At 28.8% G+C, this 16248-nt stretch overlaps 1 protein-coding gene across 3 annotated transcripts in view; it reads left to right on the forward strand.

Moving 5' to 3' along the window:
• Positions 1 to 4647: 4647 nt before the first annotated feature.
• The window catches only part of LOC113513108 (sodium/hydrogen exchanger 9B2-like), a 54124-nt gene continuing 42523 nt past the window's right edge, over positions 4648 to 16248 (forward strand). Inside the window, exon 1 of one of the 3 annotated variants that reach the window (XM_031907994.2) lies at positions 4648 to 5232. In XM_031907994.2, coding sequence (XP_031763854.2) covers positions 5017 to 5232 — 216 coding nt within the window. In that variant the 5' untranslated portion in view covers positions 4648 to 5016. Of the gene's footprint in view, positions 5233 to 12677; positions 13037 to 15553; positions 15682 to 16248 lie in introns of those variants that run through there. The other 2 variants (XM_031907996.2, XM_052900880.1) reach the window with 2 other exon arrangements.

Genomic DNA, 16248 nt, shown 5'->3' on the forward strand with positions numbered 1-16248 from the left:
TTATAAATAAACAGTCAAATCTTTCAAAGGTCAAAAAATGGCAAAAGTAATACAAAAAAGTAACACATAATATATCATAACATATGATAAATAATGGTTGAAAAGATGATGATGTTGATAGGACAGATAATAAATAATAATTGTCCAAGAGTATATTGATAGATGAAAATAAACTATCGAGAGTGACCCTCACTGAAGTGCCTTCCCACATGATGAAAGCGCTCAACAGATATTTTGAGCTATAGTAATTACAGATTAGAGTTAAAGAAAAAAAAGTGTATTGATGAGTGTAACTAGTTAAAATTAGCGTGTAAGCGATTAGAAAGTTTTCATCTGGTAAATATATAATCTGGTAATGAAATACTGAGTAAAATCAAAATCATTTTAAGAAAAAGTATGTATTTTGTATATTGTTACATTATACGAGTACTTGTTTATTTACTCCAATTCTGGACCAATTTAAATAATTCTCTGTCGTTTTAATTTGAAAAGTTTTATATAGTTCTTATTTTTATATAGTTGAGGTAAGTCATAAATGAAGTATATGAAATAACATACAAAAAATACAGACATAAACAATGAGATCTTACTCCTTTATTTACGAAAAATGGAATAGTAGACACCTTTTGTAAAAGACAACTTATACATTACTGTCTTATATATTATTGTCGTCATATAATGTGACGACATGGTCGTCGAAAAATTGTTATTATTATTTATAAAGGAACCAACTTTAATTAACACGAGTTTAATCTTGAAGCCATATTTTTTCAGAGCCAGCTTTGACGTTTCTGATTGAATTGAGCCTACACCAAAGAAAACTTGTCAACTTTTATATTGATGTCACGTGTTCGTAACAAAATTCTATAAATGAAGATAATTATTATAATGTCGTCAACAAATATTTTATATAAAATGTTGAGAATCGTATTTCCGTTTTTTATGGTAAACATGAAAGAATTCACAATTTGCAGATATTTAAGTACGAGTACCTACTCCTTTGAAGAATACAAAACCCCTTGGTCGTACCATAAGAATAAGGAATATTGGATATTTTCTGAGTATTATTACAGTCGTTTATCCAGTAGATGCAAAAAGCTTCCATTCCCTTTCATTTCCTAATGAAAGCTTGAGCGTCTTGCCTTATTAATAGATAGAAATAATTTTGGCGAAAACAACTCGTTTTCAATCGAATTAATATCATGTACTCAACCATTATATTTTAATTACAAAAATTTCGTGTTACGATATTTGTTCATGTTAATCTCCAAAGCTACTCAACCGATTTTATTTATACAACTGATTTGAAATTTTTCAAATTAATATAATTAAACTACCTACTACAAATTTAGAGAAAGATTTTTTCTATATCCTGACAAGAAAAATGTACTCGATAGGTAGCAGTAGGGATAAAAAATATTTGCCAGATAAGCTAATAATAAATAGAGCTATATAAAAAATCAATTACCAAATATATGTAAAAACATCACTTTAGAACAGCTGCATCCATTTGACTAATTATATTTTCTTGTACCTATTTATAATTATTAGGACAAGTTTTATTATAGAAAATATTTGCAAAATCATACGAAAAAGTGAAAAATTAGAATTAAAACATCTCAGTGAGTGAGTAAGTAGTGAGTAAGAAAACACTAAGAAAATATTTACTTATCATTTTATTTCAATGTACGGTTGAGGAAAGATTTGGTCTCATTGTCTCTATATATGGAATTGTGGAATGTTCTTCAAATAGTGGTTGATGTGGCATAGAAAGGATGTATTCATACGCCACTTATTTTGAAATTGTTTCAAACACATAATCGAAATATAATTTTAATATTTACTATAACAATTTGCCATTACAATTTTTCCAAACATCTATTATAAATAAATGTTTTAATATTGGTGACTATCCAATGACTGACTTAATTATTAACACAGAAATTAACAAGTTTAGAAAAACTTTATAGAAATAAAAACTCAGTATTACTTTAATCGCATAGTAGATGTAGTATCTTATAGTAAGCGCAAGTACTGTGTTTATAATCTATCTTAAGAAACAGTATACTCTGTTACGTCCATGGTACTATTCATGTCTATAGGCGACGGTTACTACTTTTCATGAGATGGGCCGTCAGGTTGTTTATCATTTAAATTGCATTAAAATAAAAACAAATTAAAGAGACTTCTTCTAGTTTTTAGAAACTACACTATCTGCTTGATTTCTTTACATTCATTGATTATTATAGGTGCCTAATATTATAATTCTATAATAATATTATAATTAATGTCAAATATAACATAATTATGTTATAAATTATTATTAAACTGCGGATGAAGTAGATTATTAGTACGTATTTTATGGTTTGAAAAAATCTTGTATCTATGTACACAGATTTCAAGATTTTTAAAACAAATAATTAAATTAATTAAAATATTGTGGTGGTACCTCATTGAGATACAACAAAATAAAATAATAAATACCTAAGTTTTTAAAACATTATACTGCTTATTTCTAAAACGATATTATAAACTCCCATCTAGCGGACATTTATAAAACTACATGAAGCTAAAAATATTCAACACTAAGCAGCTACACTAACCTAAGCAGGCTGGTTCTGAATACAAGTCCCTCTATTGCCATTTTCACAAACTAAAATAATAAAATATCTTGTATAAGAAAACTTTGTTTAAATGAAGTTTATTTGTTTTACGAACATACAACATAGATGGCATTCGATTTTCTTTTTCTAATCCACTTCTTAATTAGTAACCTAAAATTACAGGTATATTCACAGAAAATTGTACAAGAATATAGTTTATTTCAAATTAATATTTTCTTTCTTATGCACAATTTAGAATACTATTTCTTTTCAAATATTTTTTTATACAACTTAGAATGACAAATAAGCTCAGAGCTCACATGATTGAAAGTTTTTTTTTAGGCAACTAAGAATAGCAAACAAACTAACGGCTCACCTGATGGAAAGTAATAACCGTCGCCTATAGACATGAGCAGTACCATCAACATAACAGAGTATACTTTTTCGCCCATGATACCTCCCATACGTTGCCATTCCTGAGGACTCAGATATTTCCTTTCCTCTGTACCTTGTAAATTCACTATCATATCCCACCGTTCAAACTAAAACACGGCCTTGAAAACTAAATGGAAAAACATAAATGGGATAGAGGTACCCAAGCAGACGACTTTTGTGCAGTCTCCATCTGGCAAGTCTTAAAAAAACAAAACACATGTCCCCTACTGACCTACCCCCTCGCTCTACTGGGTACTGATCTTTTCCTTTAAAGAACATCACATGGAGAGACCTATACAGACAATACAGACAGAGGTAAGTAAAACAACATATCAGAAGTTTTAAAGATAAAATAAAAATTATTATATAATGTTTTATATTACTAACAGTTACCTACTTCAATAGATATCCGGAAAACGGAAAAATAATGCAACTTTGTAATAGAGTAGTTGAATAATCCAGTAAAAAATACATTACACCTTCTTCAAGGTTCATTTTTATTTTCTTTTATTTTTTTACATTTCGAAGTTACCTTACGAAATGTGGCCTTTCGCCTTTATATATTTTTTACCTTTAATACTTTACATTCATATAATGTTAAAAAATAACTATACTAACTAAAAGAAGGTAATACTCATGGTGTCCTTAATAGCTTGCTACATAAATTATATACTTAAATAGTTTAATGAAAAATTGATATAGATAAACATCATCATCATGTGGGACAATTTATCCTAAATTGTCCCACATATATTAACAGCTCGCCACGGGTGTACTAATGAATAAATTTAAACCAAATCTTCCCTTTACAGTACGATTATCGACGTAAGACTTTAAAAATTTTCATTTAGGTATTTATATCACTCTTTAGGTTTACCTTGTCCTAACAATTATAAATACAACAAAAAAGAAGTAGCCAAATAAGTGCAACCATCCTAAAGTGATGCATTTATTGAAACGATACATTCGGCAATTGATTTTTATTTATATAGATAGATAAAATTATTAAAAAGACCACATATTTGACTAAATATGTGGTCCCTAAACATTTGATACATTAAAACAAAAAAACAGTAAATAGTCAATCAGATATTTAATTATTGAACTCGCCGCTACCCAATCTCAATAAGATCTTTTTCTAAATTCAATACCCAAATTAAACATGGAATAAAGTCTTTTACTTAATGCAAGATGTCTACTGTAGACAAACTACACTTCATTATTTTTTTTATTTTAATTTTCGTTTATATTTTGCAATTACGCAATGCAATGCAAAACGATTTACGTTTAAATTGTTAAAAAATTATGTTTGTGTATTTGAAAATTAACGCACAGTTATATCACTGATGAATATATCTTTTTAATAAGTACCTTATTATTCAATGACCTATTTTATTAATTAATAGCAACTATAAACAACACAAAAGGAAAACAGAGAGCATGTGACAACAGCCTGTTAGTGGGTTACAGAGTTTCATAATTGTTTTGAACATTAATACTCTTATGATAGTACGCTGTCATAGGACCTCTTTAATTAACAACAACGACGATCCAAATCGCCGCAGGAACGAGCGGCGAGCACTCAACTCAAACTGCGATGCGTCCGCGCCAGTTCGTCCAAACCCCGACACTCGCCTGCACACTCTAGCTAAGAAGATATCGCTCTCCAGCTGTACAGTGCTTATAAGTGATTATTTAAACCCTGGAAAACACTGGGTAACGAACACCGCGCCGCTGTCCGATTCTCACTTCCAATTCAAGGTTTTTACGTGATCAAATCACATAAAGGGCCTCCGTTGTCACGTAATCGCCAACTTGTTTATTATTTTTTATCGTTGTTCTTTCACCTTCGAAATAAATATCTTATCGAATTGTCAACGTTTAGTATATCAAGTCGTAGCAAGATTTTAGAAAAGAAAAATCCTTCAGTGACATTTCATTGAATATCAACTATTATGAATTGATTGGAACGGTTAAGATGAAGACACGTGATCGTCGTATAAAACAGGACATACGAAGACCAAAACAAGAGAAGAAAGGAGCTAAACAAGATAATCGGACAACGAAAGCTCCACAAACCAGTGGAGCCACAGGATCGGCCCGGCTGCACTCGAAGCGGTCAGGTGTAGAAGCTGTGAAACTGCATATCCAAACATCAGGATGTACTGGTAGATCGTCTCGCTCTGCAACAACGGTAATTCTGAAAGCGTAATTTTATTTATGTTTTATTCCATATCTTCATGAATAAGGACCTATAAAACTTGATAGAAAAACTATCTATACTTAATTAAAAAATATTAAACAGTAGGAAAAAATAATATAAAAACCCTATTGAATTATTATTTTTATTTTCTGTATTCTTTATAAATGAAGGAAGATAAATGGAACGCAGTCTATTCAATGTTTGTATTATCATTATATGCAAAAATGACAAATACAATAAATAAAAGTCAAAGGTATCTTTACTTATTCACACAAAATTTCTTGCAAGAGATTTTTTGGTAGAGAAATTTGAATACCAAAGATGTCTACTTACCATCTACACAGTGTATTATCTATATAGATGATTGATATGTCTCATCTCATTTCGTGCTTACGCTATCACAACTCATCATACATAACAGTACTAAAGATTTTGGACTATTGACCCTTCTCTATCTAATAAAAAATTAAGCTAAAAAGTTTTGAATCTCACAATTAATCTTAGACAACCCGCAATAGCTTTACACAATATTTTTTTAAAATAAAGTACAATCCATGTACATAGAGTAACGCTTATAATGTAGCATTCTATAAGTGAAAAAAAAAAATTAAAATCTATAAAGTAGTAAATAATTTGGACATTATCTATAATTAAATTTTTTTAACATTATACACCAAAGGGAGACTTTGTACAATAGTCATTTGCTTGGGCACCTATGTCCCATTCGTGTTTCAACTGTGAAGCAATTGTGTTTGCATGACTATATTTCGATTTAAAAGGTGAGATATGGCAGTGAATTTACAAAGTACAGAGAAATAACACCCGAGTTCTCAGGAGTGGCAATGCATGGGAGGTATCATAGACGAAAAGGTATACTCTGTTATATCCATGGTACTGTTCATGTCTATAGGCGACGGTTACTACTTCTCATTAGCTGGGCCATCAGCTTAGCTCGCCAGTCTAAGTTGCATAAAAAAATTATCTACAAACAAACACACAAAAACTCAGATTTTCTTTAAAATTTTAGTTTAAATAAAGATTTCGCACATTTTTCAAATACCAAAAACTAAGTAAAACATTTCGATCATTGATTTTTCTACTAACATTGTTACATATTTACAATTGTTACATACTCATTAAAACAAAATTACAGATATTTGTTCAACTGCCTTGAGCTCTTAATTTTATCTATGTAGACAATAACTGCAAAAAAATAATCCCTCTTTTCTATATAATTCTATGTGGTATAATTTAAAAATGTTTAAAGTAATATAAGTACTGTGTTACTAATTTAAACAAAATAAATAGCATAACATTATCAAATTTAAATAAAATAAATAAATTAACTGGATTAATAATTTAAGACATAAAATAGTTCAATAAGAAAATATAACAATATATCAAAATACGAGAAGATATGTATTTAACTACAAACTGTACGAATGAGTGGTAATTCAAAATGTTAACATACAAATACATATTGCCCGATAGATAAATAATCAGACACATAATAAATATAAAAAATAATATGCAGTCAGAAGGAAGAAATACTCAGATTATCGACTTCGGTACGTAAATCATGTGATCCGTTTATCACATTTGTCAAGATCGTGACAAACAGAGATTATCGACTCTGTAACAAAACTATACCTTATCTCCTTTAGAAGGACAATAGCAAAGAATATACAAAAACGTGAACTTAACAATATTTTATTGTAAATTTTAATGTAACCATGGCATTGTTGAAATGTATTTCTATAAATATCTTTAATTATCTAAAAAGAAATATTTCAGTTTTTCAGAAAGTTTTCAGTATGACAAAAAAACACAGACAGTTCTTATTGCCATAAATTTTTTTTTTGTATTTTACAAAACGATAAAAATTTTGTACGCACGTAGCATGGCTGTCCTATACTACATACTACCAGTTAAGGCACTTTCATTGTCATTCTTATCAAGCCTGACTGAAAATTTATAATACTCGTTATACTTGAGGGAGGTTTTTTCAAACACGATGGGGCTCTTCGACATTTTTTCGACTCCTATTTTTGCTGTATACGCATGGCTGTGTTTCGGTTTAAAGGGTGGGTTACTGTTATAGGAGTATTCTTTTCTCACCGTATATTCTATGACGTGCAGACGTGTGACGATGTTAATGTCTATAAACTACAATTACCGTATGACATTAAATTAACTGGTAGCTTATTAGACATTTCAAAATATAGAAACACGTGTAATTCTACTACATGACTCTGTTGAAAATTAAAACTAATATACGTAGAATATTCTGGTTTAGCCAAATTTTAATATGTAAACGACTAAGCCACGTTCCACTCTATATAAAATTAAAAAAGATACTTAAGTAATTAAAATAATTAGACAACATGTTTATAATTTGCTCTTGAAAGCTTGTTTTTTTTTTTGGACAAGTTTTATTTATTTACAAAAACATAAATAAACCGGTTTCATTAACTACAAAAATACATAATGAGAATAATTATAATCAGTAAATAATACTGCTGTTAAGAATCCGTTAATCTAAATCTAATTAATAATACTATATTACTAATTATAATATGATATTATTTAAAATATTTTTTATACAACTTAGAATGGCAAATAAGCTGATGACCTACCTGATGGAAAGTAATAACCATCGCTTATAGACATAAAATATACTGTGTCGTCCATAATACCCTTTACGCGATACCATTCTATTCATTCTTAGAACTAAGGTGTTATACCTCTGTATCCTGTAATTTCATGGTTGTGGCCATTTAGTTCCACAGTCTTACTATAACATTTTTTATTCTAATTTTTATTATAAGAACAATGGTGCTAAATACAAGTATTTTATATAATGTCATAATTAATATAATGAAGTTCCATCACGACAAAAAACCAACAACAGATTAAGATTATATCAATTTAATTAACATTTTACATCAATTACGATTTAATATAATATGTAATACCTACAATTAAGAACATAATGCTGTAATGAATCAGCCATATAAGAAGCATGTATGATAAATAATACAAAAAAAAATCTTAAAGAGAAGAGTGACAGAGCAAATTAATGTTCAATGTGAATCTCATCAATTTACAGCTAGCAAACTAGAGATGATCTAAAAAATAACCGGTCTGGCGCGAATTAAACTCACACACCAAGGGTTCTGTACGTAAATATATATGACATAATAAAAAGAATTTATTGCATTTGTAATAAGAAATAGATATCTATTAGTTATTATTGAAACTACAATTTGTAATTTCATATTTTAGACCATAATTATGGTTAAAAATTGGATCGCATAACTAAGTTTGTCTTTGAAAGGTTTTTGATAGTTTCTTAAAAACGACGATAGTTAGAAATATCGTTTTATTTTTTTGTAATAATCACATATGCTTTATAAATGTCAATTATTTAAAATTTTTCGCTTTAACAACTTCGGAGAAAAGGGAATGGTTTTTTCTTACATTTTCAATCAAAACTAAAAAACTTAGTAGCATAAAAATAAATAAAAATCAGTTTTAAAATATACAAATGAAGTCCCTTCATATGATATCCCATTTGGACTAGTAAATCAATTTTGAAATTTTGAGTATCCGTTTTGGAGCAAGCAAGGAAATTATTTTTTTTTTTTATTTATTTCCATTGCAGTATGTGCAGGCCAATAACAAGTCGAACTATTTCAAATGTCCAATCGAGTGCATTAGTAATTGCTAAGATATAACGTTGTGACAGATGGATGGACTAATGAATGCACAAAGTCGCACCAAGGGTTCCTTTGTAACTTTTTGGTACGGAACCGTAAAAAGAAGTCACACAAACTCGACAATGTGCCTAGCAATTTTTAGAGGAGATATAAATCTCTTTCATTAACATATATAACTTAAGTTAGATTCAGTAGTGAACATTGAATGATCGAAACTATAAGGTATGATAAAAACAACGCCTTCGTTAGCATTCGATATTGCTATCGACTCTCTGCCACTACTCTGTACTAAAGCAAAAATCGTCAAATTGCCAAATAATTTTGACGATCACAAAATAATTTTTATACATTCATACTTATTACTCAGAACCAGTGCAACAATTAAACATTGTCATTAATTAAATTAAACATACTTAATACTAAATCGATTCCACTATAAAATTATAAAAATAAATAGTACATAATTCTGTCACAGACTATTTCCACCATTATACGTGAAAAACTCAAAACATACTAGTAGTTACATACTTTGTTCTTTCAGACTTATTACAGTAAATTCCTCGCTTCGCTAAGAGGCCTTCTGGGCTTCACGAAGGATACACTGGTTTAATTAGTGACACACATTCGAAAAACAAAGATTCCCTGTCACTGTCCGTCATGATAAGTATTCTCAGTACGCCGACTTCACATCATAGTGAAAAAACAGAATGTTGATAATCTAAGGATAATAAAATAATGCTTTAAACATACAAAATGTTTTACATGGTTTAAAATCATGCGTATTAATAATATAAGTTAAAAATATAACTCCAGGATAAAAATATAGCTACAGTAAAACGCGTTTAAATCTTTTATTTTGATAGTTGAGGAAGTCATACTTTCCATATATAATACAATTATTATGACGTAATCAGTTCTGTTTGCGTCAATATTTTTTATTATTAAATATTTTTTATTTATAAATTAGACATTACTATATAATAACAAATTTATATAGAAAATTTATATTTCTATTTTTAGACTACTGCCCTTATATATAGTTCTTATATACTACGTATGCTAGTATTATTTAAGCAAGTAATTTTTAATTACAATTATAAAATTACATAGGTTCTTATAGCTTCCACCGGTTTGGTTTGTCACTGTCCATGTTAAGTTATTATTCAGTAGGTAGTTACAAGTGTCTCGACCGAATGATTAATTACCCAAAAAAAATTTGTTTATCAAATATTTTTTGGTTCACTACATTACGATCCTACTAAATTATAATTTTATTCCAATATTTGAATAAACTCGAGTGTAATTTGCATCAAATAAATATTATTAAAATTTGAGGTTTAAATTAGTTCAATGGAAATTTTCCGCTGATTCAAGAAAACTTACATTTTACATTTTTTTTTTATTTCTATATATTAGTGTTGGTAATTTTGTTCATCCGCGATTAAAATGTCTAAATCAGGAAGTTTTTGCAACTTGTCACTAGACAAAATGCCACTCACTGATTGTTTAAAATTTGCTTGGGTTATTATGCGAGGCCCGTGCAAGAGCGAGGCCCCAGGAGATAGTCCTGTTCGCCACCCCCTAAAGCCGCTGCTGCTAATAACAAACATTTGAAAATTTTGTATGTTTGTTAATTCATAATTAAATTTGGCATACATGTAATATTTGAGATAAAAAAAGTTACAGGATGCCTTTTATCCCGGATAATAAATATTTATTTATTAAATCACAGATAACTAGCATTATATATAATAGCAACAATGATACGTCCGCCTATTTTTTCTCTTCATTCATATACATAATCAGATATTTATATATACTATTTTCAAAAACAATTCAATTGAAGTAACGAGAACTAAAAACTAATCAGATCTTGCTGCATTACCTACGCGATAGGTTCTTTAGAATTCAAGGTCAATACCGATAAAATATAATTCTTATCAAAAAAAAAAGAAAAAAAGGAAAGTTTATCAGAAAAAAAGGAGAGATGAACCTGAAACTGTCAAATGTAAAAAAGCAGATTACTACTAGGTACTCGTATTTACTCGGGTATAATTAATAATGTTTATTTATCGAATTCAAATATTTTTTGATATTAATATGTTTATTTGTACATATTTTTTTCAATGTTCTTATTATGTTCGTAATGGATAAATTCCAATAAACTTAGGAGTGCACTTATTTACTAATTCATACATACTACGAGATGCAGATGTCAGTAAAGTTATTTAAATTCAAATATTATTTATTTATTTATTAATCGTTGTTTGACTATAGATATATCTATTTTATATAATAAATACCACTGTGCACAATCTTGAATATTTTCTTTCTTTCTTTATTGTACACAAAAGGTTATTGAAATGTAAAAACAAACATAATAGTGCACAAAGGCAAGCTTATCTCCAATAGAGATCCATTTTCATATTTTGTATTTTCAACATTTCATATTTACTTTGATATTTTCATTTCGACAACATTCATTTAAAAAACAGAAATTCTTACTAAAATTTGCAACTGCAAATGCAGTATAAATAGTAAATGTAGTATGCTATTTATTACGTTATCGCCTTTAAAGTAGGTATTGTGACTAAATCTTTGAATCCAAAACTGACATGGCCTCCTATGTTCCGGCACACTTCACATAAATAACACAGTACTTACATTTTGTTTGTTACGTTATTATATCACACCTCGGACACTTCATATAAAAACGACGTGATCCATGGTTGTCACTATTAAATAAACAGATGACGTTTGTACACGCACTAATAAGTGCGTGCGTACCAAACGCGGTTCGTTCTTTATTTGGTCATTTTTAAGTTACAGAGCATTACTTTTAGTACCATTATTACTTTATGACTACATGGTTACATAATTTTTAGTAATCACTAACTAATGACACTCCAACACTAGCAATATACTCTGTCCGATCGACCTCCACACGGTCCCCTTAGAAACCATTGCTATTAATTCTTGGTGAATTTGTTACTATGGGCTAGCTGACCTGCTTTCATCCTCATCTATTATTCCTTACTGGTACTCCACTAACGTATACCAGCACGCAGGCGAGATTACCATTTAATTTTCATCCCATAAAAAAAACCAATGAAGACATTCAAATTCACTACATATCACTCATACTCGCTATCTCTCGTAAACATTAATATTACACATCCTATAACAATGTTAATATTATGTTAGACAATAAATATGACCACTGAATAATATTAAATTCCTTATTTGATGCAAGTACCAACGTAATAAGACAGTATGTAATTATACATTTAAAATTATTCTACATATAACTTTACCCGTTCAAGCAGCATTGCTATGAACTTTTGTGCTACATATATAGCAGTAGTTATTTACCATAACATGTTAAGTGTTTTCTTCAAGAATACATTTTTTTTGTATTCCTACATAACTCATACAACGGTCCAATCTCCTTTGAACCACATTCTCCTATACGAAACATGTATTTCGAATTTCAAACGTCATTTTATGTGTCTAACAACTAGCTCAGATCTCATTAACTGTGATATGCTAATAAATGAAACAAAGTAAGCATATCTCTTATATAGTCAGGGACGTAACTGATTGTGTCATTTTATTGAAACTAGTCAATTCCATATCAAAACGTGTAAACGCGGGAAGCATTATTCATGTTTGCTGAAAAACCGAGGCCATTATTCTAGTGGAATTATTGTCGATTGCCCTTACGTCGGGACCGCATTCTCGTCGTTCAGTGAGACTTCGGCGCTAACGTGCGGCAGTGTGCACAATCGCTTTGAGCTCTCATCTCGTCCTTATCCTTTATCTAAAGCTGTGTCCACTTAAATCTTGTGACAAGACGAGCAAAATAATCGCACCTGACGCTAGTGACGCGGCTACGTCGATACGCGGACGTTACACGATATATCCAACTTCGGTGCAGATCAAACGTTTGTTCTGTTTATTTCTCTGTTTGTTGTTCTTGTTCTTTATAATATCGAACATGGATCATTAAAATCTTTTGGAATTAAAAAAATAAAACCGTAGCAAGACTGGTGTTGAACAGTGATATATCGTCAAAGGTGCGTGATTTATTTATTATTTAGTGCTCATTATTATTATTATTTTTCAATGTAATCTTTTAGTCTTACCCTATTATGATACACGTAACGATTTAATATAATATATTTGTTATAATATAGGGTATGTATAGTTAATTTTTTTAAACATAATAGAGCCAACATACTATCAGCTAACGTTGCAATGACCTAACAATTGGATTGCTTCATTTACCTTTTTTTTAACATAGTACCCCTACATAAAGTATTAGAGAAATTGACCACTAAGTAACATTGGGTATAAAATATTTTACAATTATATACATACTTTTTTTTATATTAGAGCATCACATTTTACGTAAATCAGCCTATTCAATAATTTTAATTTTCACGAAACACAATATAAAGAGTAACTTCTATACAATATATAGAGCGGAATATTTACACTATAATTGCATTATTTTTTGATAAATTCATATATGAATATTCAATTTTTAAACATAAATCATTTTCAAATTATCATTAATATTCTCTAAACTTTTTTATATTTTTTTGTTTTACTTTCTGCTGGTTGGACTTTGTTTACTTTTGACTATAATAATATATTATTAACCCGTAAGTAGCAAAAGGTTAAAATTAAGTTAAAAAATTACAAGTATTGGAATTTGTACGGCTCAGTTAATCGTGTTCCAAATAATATTAATTACTCCATTAAAAGGGTACGCAGACGCAAAGGTAGGATAGGTTTTAACCAGCTATAAAAAAAATTAATACCTATTTTCGCCATCGCCACTTATCTGTTTTTCTAATATATTATGACGATTTCCTCAAAACGTTTTGTATGATTCTTTATTTACATATGAAGGATTCACTTAAAAAGATATGTTTTTAATTTGCTAATCTTTGTGTGAGTATGTTACGCGATATTCTCACTAATTCTGAAAAAAGTATGATATTTTTTACAATCCATTCGTATATTCGTTCCACATGTATTGTATTAAAATTGAAAACGCTTTCTTTTTTTGCGGTACAATATCATAAATTATCTTAAAGTTTCATATAAGAATATATTCAATTATATTTCTTGACTAAAATATTAGTTATTAGAAAAGAACCACTACAAAATTACTCAATTTTATCCTTAATATAAAAGGCACACCCTTACGTTATTAAATGATGACATAAGTTCATTTCATTCATTTTCATTCAAGAGTTTCCTCTTGTCGGTGCAACTAATTCATGCATCTTCCTCCAGCCAGCTCTATCCCAGTTCATTTACGTATTATAAATTAAGTACAGACTTGTGCTTTTAAATTACAGTAACAACATAATCTAAATATTAATTTTTCTGTCTACATAATATTTATTTTCATTACCATGAACATTTATATTATTTATATACATTTCAAAAAATCATTTTGTCTAGAAAATAGTTATATATTTCCTATATATATATATATATATATATATATATATATATATATATATATATATATATATATATATATATATATATATATATATATATATATATATATATATATATATATATATATATATATATATATATATATATATATATATTAGTGAGCTATTGAGATGACAATGCTCAGAGTTTTGCTGCGTGATGGAATCTGAAATGAGATTATTCACAGAAGTACCGAAGTGACCCATAATGTCCTAAGGAAAAGTAAGGTGATATATTATATACCCAACCATATAGCTAAAAGTACCGGCTGAAAAAAATTCTCGAATAGCATTCCTGTACAGAAAAACACAGTTTATAATGAGCAACTATAGAGCAATGATCTCAAATACGTAACAATATGTCAGTGAATTCAGGTTAGTTTAGAATTGTACCTTATGATTTATCAATGAGATAGTCTTAGATTATATAAATAGAGCGTCGAATCTTAAAAACGCGTCCACTATTTGTCAGCTAATTTTTAAATTAGTTGATTCGTTTTTATATTAGTGTTTTATATACTTAGGCACACAACGTATCTTGACGTATCTATATTTAATTATTTAATAAAGTGCAAAAATTATAAGACAAAAAAATAGAACTAATAAAAACATTATGACCGATAAATATGTTGAATTTTAAACATAAAATGTGAATATAAATATTCACATTTCATTTAAAAGAATTCGCACCAAATTTTAGTCTAGCAAATATTATTTATATTTGTACCTATGCTATTCTCTATTCCCGACTATTACATATAAAGTATACATGAATATAATACCAATTTTCGAACTTCATATCAAAATTTTACTAATTTTTAAAACAAAGAATTAATAAGTTCTATCTACGACATTCTTTGGAATATAGTAATAACAAAAAATACATCAATAATATGATTAAATATATAAACGTAAATATTATAAAGAAATAAATGCGTATATACTTACAATAGTCTAACTTACAACTTTCACTTATTTACCTGAATGTAAATTAATAATTTCAGATCTGGTAACCGCATTACGCACACATGTATAAAACACTCCAAAGACACTCTATCTATATAGTAATCTAAGGAGGACTGAACAATTAATGAGAAATTATGATCCCTATATATATGATTAATGTGGATTCTGAATCTGTGCTATGAGTACAAGAAAATGGACTACATAAGTTACAAAAAATATCATACGATTCTGTCCTGGTAAGAACGTCTTCCACACCTCGATTATTCGATCGCAGTTTGCTTCATCTCCAATATGCTAAAAGACATACAACACATTCTAAAGTACAATTTTTAATAAAATAATAGTGTTTTAATTATTATTGTATGGACAAAATTCGCAGATTCCATCGAAGAATTTTCTTCAAAAAAGAATGCATTTTTTTTATTTCATAACATGATACTTCTATGTAACTAGCCAGTATTGGCAGATGGCCAGTTTTACCGAACACCCATCGCACTAACAAGCAAATAGGTTATGTTAACACTAAAAGAACACTAAATGAATGAATACGAAACAATTTATCAATCTTCACTCCAAATCCCTTATAGAGTACCTAGGGACTTGATGAAGCAAAGATCCTTACATAAATCTCTTACTTTATCCACTGCACTTCAGTTCCAGATATTACTAACTCCTTCCTTAGATAGAACATGGTCTTTCTGATCAGGATAGTTTACCTAGACCACACCCGGTACCTATATCCTTCCTCTTGCGCATTATATTCTACAAATAATTAAAATTAAACACTTTTTATAATTGTTATC

Source organism: Galleria mellonella, unplaced genomic scaffold (assembly GCF_026898425.1).
Source record: "Galleria mellonella isolate WM207_F2 unplaced genomic scaffold, CSIRO_AGI_GalMel_v1 utg72, whole genome shotgun sequence".
In the NCBI taxonomy this organism is placed as follows: domain Eukaryota; kingdom Metazoa; phylum Arthropoda; class Insecta; order Lepidoptera; family Pyralidae; genus Galleria; species Galleria mellonella.